General features: G+C 38.2%; 1 protein-coding gene across 1 annotated transcript; it reads right to left on the bottom strand.

Annotated features, from left to right (window-relative positions):
- Positions 1–2,464: 2,464 nt before the first annotated feature.
- Positions 2,465–6,026, bottom strand: LOC131307672 (abscisic acid 8'-hydroxylase CYP707A2-like). The gene is made up of 7 exons (XM_058334305.1): positions 5,633–6,026; positions 5,076–5,394; positions 4,221–4,607; positions 3,915–4,083; positions 3,683–3,789; positions 3,454–3,572; positions 2,465–3,326 (listed from the first exon to the last, which is right to left on the bottom strand). The coding sequence occupies exons 1-7, from the start codon at positions 5,818–5,820 to the stop codon at positions 3,233–3,235; spliced, it is 1,383 nt and encodes a 460-aa protein (XP_058190288.1). The 5' UTR covers positions 5,821–6,026; the 3' UTR covers positions 2,465–3,232.
- Positions 6,027–6,610: the final 584 nt, after the last annotated feature.

Genomic DNA, 6,610 nt, shown 5'->3' with positions numbered 1-6,610 from the left:
AGTAAAATTTTGGCTCTAAGGTCTTTCAATGGGTATCCTAAGAGCTCTAAACTAAATAAGGAGTTTTAGGATGCTCGTTGAATGGCCTTAGAGCCAAAAATTTACTACGACCATTTAGGATGAAATGATCAGAAAAATAACATCTTTGAACCGATTCAAACGGATTGAAAATTGAAACACTTATTTTTTTACTCCGTTTATATATTAAAAAATAGTTAAAAAAATAAGTGTATTCTAAAATTTACTACGACCATTTAGGATGAAATGTTTAGAAAAATAACATTTTTGCACCGGTTTAAACGGATTGAAAATTGAAATGCTTTTTTTTAACTATATTTTTTAATATATATATATATATATATATATATATATATATATATATATATATATATATATATATATATATATAGAGGAATTTTCAAGTGAGGGATCGCTCATTTTGTTAAAATGAGGGACTTTCATTTCCCGATCAAATTTTGAAAATCCGAACCGTTCAATGTGTGCAGAACGTAATTTTAAGGGTCCCCGCGAGAAATCAGCAAAAAAAATGACCGGGAAGGGCATCATCCGAGCAGTTTTTTTTGAACCGTTCAATGAAAACTGCTCGGATGAAGCCCTTCCTGGTCAATTTTTTTGCTGATTTCTCACGGAGACCCTTAAAATCACGTTCTGATCACTTTGAGCGGCTCGGATCATCGAAATTCAATCGGGAAGGAGAGTCCCGCATTTTAATAAAATAAGGGATCCCTCACCGGAACCTAACTATATATATATATATATATATATATATATATATATATATATATATATATATATATAGGAAACAAAGGAAAAAAATAGTTAGATTAATTTTTAACTATATTTTTTAATATATAAACGGTTTAAAAAAATAAGTGTTTTAATTTTCAATCCGTTTGAATCAGTGCAAAGATGTTATTTTTCTAATCATTTCATCCTAAATGGTTCTAATAAATTTTTGGCTCTAAGACCTTTCAATGGGCACCCTAAGAGCTCTAAACTAAATAAGGAGTCTTAGGGTGCTCGTTGAACTGGTTAATGTTGTATTTATATATATTCATTTTTTTATATAGATTTTTGAAAGCATAGAAATATATTAGCTTGGGCGCAGAACGTTGATCTTAAATATGGTATTGTGGTGGTTAATTGAAAATAGAATTTTAGTTAACCAAAAAAAAAAGAGGAGGAAAAATGGGAAAGAAAGCAAATAAAGGAAAAATTGAAAATTAGAAAAAAAAAGAAGAAGAAGAAGAAAAAGAAGGAGCGCGGGGGGAGGGGGTAAAACGGGAAGGAGGGGGTGGGGTCGGGAGGGGGCTGTGTCAGAGGGGGTGGGAAAAGCAGATTCATTATCGATGAGAGGATAAAAATCGTGTATTTTTTTTTTTCAATTATGCGCTTTACATAACGAATATTCGAGCCAGAACTTTCATTATCAGATTCATTTTCGATAATTGGTTAGAAATCACTCTGTACTATCTATTGGTACATTTTACGTTCGGAAAATGCTAAAAAAAATCCGGAAAATGCCCTTAAAGTTGGTGTGGGTCCCACCAACCCACCCAACTCATTTTATTTTCTTTTTTTTTTTCCCTCTCTGGCCAGCCGTCATTTCTATTCTCTCTCTCTCCTATTCTCTTCGTGCAAGGACCATGTCTTTTAAGGGTTTCTTTCATTTTGGAGCCCGCCAAAACTAAAATCTCTGCAAAAACCAACACCAATTCTCTGCAATCTCTAAGTAGTTCCGTCAAAATCACTCTAGCAACAATCTTCTGAATTTGGAGTCGAAGAAATGAGAGATTCGCCAAATGGAAGAAATGAATGGATAGAAATTCAACTATCTTCTAGGGTTGAGATCCATTCATTCTTATAGATTGTAATAATATACCTTCAATCTTTGAAGAGCAATACCCTGCTTTTTGTTCTATTTTCTTGATTATATTTGCTTATGATATCAGGGGTTTATACTTTGAAGTCACTTACACTTCCACTGGTTTTTTTTTTGATGTTTTGATTTCCTGAGCATTTCCTTTGAATTGAGTGCTCTGGTTCTCGGATCAAAAAAAGAAGAGTGCTCTGGTTCTATTTGCAGGGCAGGAGCAGGGGAGATGAGGAGAGAGAGAATAGAAATGAGGACTGGCCCGAGAAGAAAAAAAAAAGAAAATTAAATGAGTTGGGTGGGTGGGTGGGCCCCACACCAACTTTGAGGGTTTTTTCCGGGTGTTTTTTCTGTGTATGTAGCATTCCCCTTTACGTTCATATTCATTTCATTAATTATTGGAAAAAGGACACGAGGGCGAGAACAATTGGAGCCAAAACTTTGATTGTCTCATTTTCGAATTACCATGCTCTGTAGAATAAAAAGAAACTAATAATGCGATATTGACCATTTACTTTTATATGTTATATCTACTAGTAGGTGATATGATAAATTGTACTACGCTTGAATAAAAATAGCATGCGTCTGAGACCTATTTTATCAATATATGAAAGATTGACACAGATGACAGCATAGTATTAGTACAAAATTGTTCCTTAAGAAAACCATCCCATGCCTAATATTTAGAATCAAACTACAGGATTTTATTTTCACTAATAGCCTTGCGGACCTTAAAGAATACAAGAAACCACATAACCATGCGTGGAATTGGACTGACCTAAAACTACCTATCATTTATCCCATCCTTCTGTTCTATTGTCTCTATCTTTCTCCTTGGAGATTTTGTTGATAACCGGATGTCCGAGCCAGCTTGCGCACAGCTGACTAATTCTAAGGTCCTGAAGTTAACGATCAGACAAACCTTCCAGTCGACTCATTCTCCTTGGAGATAAACATTGCCTAGACTTCAATGATTATTTCTATCCAAAATTTCCAAACGACGATTCTTCATGTACAATCTCTCTTTCCCTTCGTTTATTGCTTCCTAAATTTTCCCCTAAGGGTGTTTCTTCTTCCTAAGCTGGCAAAATGGTCATCATTTATAATCTTCTCAAGAAAGTAGAATCCTCTTTATACCCAGTGTTTGGCAAGATCTCCATAGAAGGGACATGATAATGACTCCTCCTTCAAAGAATATCATTCAGTTATTCGGGATCATTGATTTCGGAATCCTTACAACTACGCAAACGCAAACGCATAAAGTAACTCGCAAAAACGTGTAGCTATGAGGGCAACAAATTCCCGAACCAATGAATTTTCTCTCCTTTCTTTAGAGCTCTATCTCTTGAGAGACATCCTAATAGGCAAGCCATTATGGGGAAGAGCAAAGGGCCCATACTGAATTCCATTCTGTGGGCCCACAACAGACCACCTGTAGATGGAAGCAAACACACCCTTATCAGCACAAGACTCATTTAGATATTCCTAATTTTGGAAACCATGACAAAAATGGTATTTTTAGAAAGTGAACTTGTAACCTGTAATGGGATTTCACCCACCTGTACTTTGTGGTCATGTGATGTATAAAGATCAAAATCTCCAGCTTGGCCAACTCATTCCCTGGACATGAGTGGGTCCCATTGCCAAATGGCAGAAATGTATTGGGTTTTGGAGCAACCTGATAAATTAAGGAAAGATAATTGGATTTCAGATATGGGATGTAAAATAGCCATAAATCTTGCCAAAAAAAAGTTACAAGTTGAATTCAATTTTTTTTTAGGTTTTTACCTCAAACCTAGAGGGATCAAACTTCTCAGGCTGTGAGAAATGGTTTGGACTGTGATGAATATTTCTGAATAGCGGTAAGACTTTCCACCCTTTCGGTATAAGATAGCCTGAAAAAACAATGTTGAAATTACAACATATATACATTAGCCCAACATAGAAGGAAATGTCTATGTTGGAACAATGGGTATCTATCTATGAATATAATTTCCTTATATTTAGAAAAAAACATCACCTTCGAATTCCACATCTTCAACAGCTTCTCTAAAAGTGAAAGATAGTATTGAAGCAACTCTAAGTGTCTCTTGAATTACTCTCGAAGTTACTGGCGTTTTCTTGGTATCTGCCCAAGTCAAAACCTTATCTCCGCCACAGTTTTCTCTCCTTATTGCCTCTTGTTCTTCCTATAAAGTCACAAAAATGAACACTATCTTGTTAGCCTTGGATACAAACACCATTCCCTTCGTTGAAAACTTGGACAACCATTAGAAAATGAGGATTGTAATTAAGGCTAGTGTCAATAGGGGTTGAGTTGTCTTACCGTGACAGCTTGCAGGACACAGGGGTTCTCGGCAAGGTACTTAACGATCCACGTCAGGACGCTTGCGGTGGTGTCTCTGGCAGCAAATATGAGACCGATGATGTTATCGGCTACTTGTTCGTCGGTGAGTCCTTCTTTATCACCCATGAAAGATCCGAGTAAATCGGCTTGGTTGTGCTTCATTTGCCGCCTAATGGAGAGGATATCGGCCAAGATTCGAGCTAGTTCCTTCCGGGCTTTCATGGATTTGTGGAAGCGTGTTCCAGGAAGATTAATAGGCATGGAATTGTACCCTTTTTCAAGAATGTTGTAGCATCTCTTGAGATCTTCTCTGTAGAGGACCTCGTCCTTTCCAAATATGGAAAATAATGCAACGTTGAATGTGTACTGCAACAAAGCGGAAAATCGATCAATTCAATCAACTTTTGTCTTTTTGTGACTTTTGTTAGTTTTGCGTTTATTTCGATGAATAGAAAAAGAGGAAAAATATGAATCAAAGTTGAAAAAAAGTTTAGAAACGAGAAAATAAGCTGAAAAAAATCTGTCGCATTAGCTTTGCCTTCAGTGAACTTTCTCAAACTTTAGCTAATAACTTCAGCGGACAAGATGTCCGTGCACAGATTCAGATATAGATGTGTCCCGAAACCGTTTGATGGGTGTGGACCCATGTTTACCGTGTGGGACCCTTGTGCATCCGATAGAAACAGGGGAAGAGAAGAACTGTAAAAAAGAAAAAGAAAAAGAAACAGAGGAGTTCTTCTTTGCTCTGATTTCAATGAGAAACAGAGTAGGAAGGAAAGAGGAAAAACAGAGGAGCTCTGTTTTGGTCGATGAAGATTTTTCGCAGAGACTTACTTTTTGCATCTCTTGAAAAGTGTTGATCAACTGGCCTTCCCACGATTTCAAGGACTCAACGGCAACTGATTCGATGTCAGAAACGATGTTTTTGATCGACTCGGGCGCGAACGCTCTGAGCACAAGCCTCCTCAATTTGGCGTGGTACTCTCCCTGGTGAAAGAAAATGGCTTGTTTTCCGAGAATTCTCTCTTTGCTGGTCGGAAATGTGGGCTTGAAGAGATGAGCCCTCGTGACGAGCACTTGCTTCACCGCCTCCGGGCTTGATATCATCACACAACGACAACCCAGTATGCGAGTCTTGAATATAGACCCAAACCTGCCAAAAACAAGAACCACCCATCTTTGTTTTAAGTACAAGAAAGAGAATTTAGGATTTCACAAAAGCTATCGACTCGAAAACTTGTTCCGAAAAGCATTCAAATTAAATCCAACTCTGGTGTGATTTGGCGTGGGTCGTACCCTGAATGAATCTAATTCCTAAATTTTTATTTTTTGTGTAGGATTTAGATAGCTATATAAGGAGAAAAAGTAAAGAATGAGGAATGAGTACTAACTTTCTAACTTTGGAAGCAAAGAAGACATTTGGGTTTTGGGAGTATAGTTCGAAGGTTTCGCCGATGTAGGGCCACCCCAACGAGCCCGGCGGAAGAGGCAGTTTCTGGCTGCCGGAGGCGAGGGACTTGAGGAGGGAGAGGAAGAGAATTGAAGAGAATAATAAGCAAAATATGGTGGTGGAATCCATATTTTGCCAGTAGCAGGAGTAGAGTGAGAGAGTGTGGGGTTAGTGTTTTGTGTGAAGAAAAGAAGTGAACAAAAAGGGGTATATATAGGTAGGGGATGAGGCAAGAAAATGGCCTTTTCATTCACAGCTCGAAAATCCCTCACACGGAATCCGTCCCACCAGCTAGCTGCTCATGTTTTCTGAGGAGAGAGAGAGAGAGAGAGAGAGAGAGAGAGAGAGAGAGAGAGAGAGAGAGAGAGAGGGCAGGGTCAGTTTTTGAGGGAGGGATCAGTTGAGATGCAAAAAGAGCGTGTGGACTGTCTTGACCGCGACTAGAAAAGTATTCCCCTCTGGCAAAGACAAAGAGGCTACTTTGCGAGGAAAGAAACTCGAAATATTTTAGTGGGGATGAACTAATAAACCAAATTTGTATAATACTTACGGCCACAAATGACGATAAACAGATTCGGATACATAGGTATTCACACTTATTGGAGGCATATAAATTTCATGTGCATCGTATGATTTCCATGTGGATTGTGCACTAGGCCGAATCCAATCAGACAATGTGCCTGATGTCGTTGTTTACGCCCTATTTTTGAAAAATTCTTACTTGTCCCGAGAGGTTGAAAAAGTTGTGTGAGTAAATGATACTTGGCAGTTTCTTCAGTCTGTCGAGAGCGTGGTGATCGTTTAAGAACACATGGCAAAGGTTGAAGAAAAGACAGAGATGGTCTGGCGCGGAGGCCTCTACCTCTACGTCGAGCGACGCCGATCTTTTTGATAAGGGCCGCTGTGCCCTCACGCCCAC

This window comes from Rhododendron vialii, chromosome 11a (assembly GCF_030253575.1).
Source record: "Rhododendron vialii isolate Sample 1 chromosome 11a, ASM3025357v1".
Taxonomy (NCBI): domain Eukaryota; kingdom Viridiplantae; phylum Streptophyta; class Magnoliopsida; order Ericales; family Ericaceae; genus Rhododendron; species Rhododendron vialii.
This window is presented reverse-complemented; position numbering and strand designations above follow the sequence as displayed.

Bases quoted from the DNA above. Each gene is read 5' to 3' on its own strand.
- LOC131307672 (XM_058334305.1), bottom strand. From the start codon at position 5,820: ATGGATTCCACCACCATATTTTGCTTATTATTCTCTTCAATTCTCTTC. The intron at 3,790-3,914 runs GTGATGTTTTTT...TTGTTTTTTCAG, and splicing joins TGAAGATGTGGAATTCGAAG to GCTATCTTATACCGAAAGGG. The intron at 3,573-3,682 runs GTAAAAACCTAA...TTAATTTATCAG, and splicing joins TTGATCCCTCTAGGTTTGAG to GTTGCTCCAAAACCCAATAC.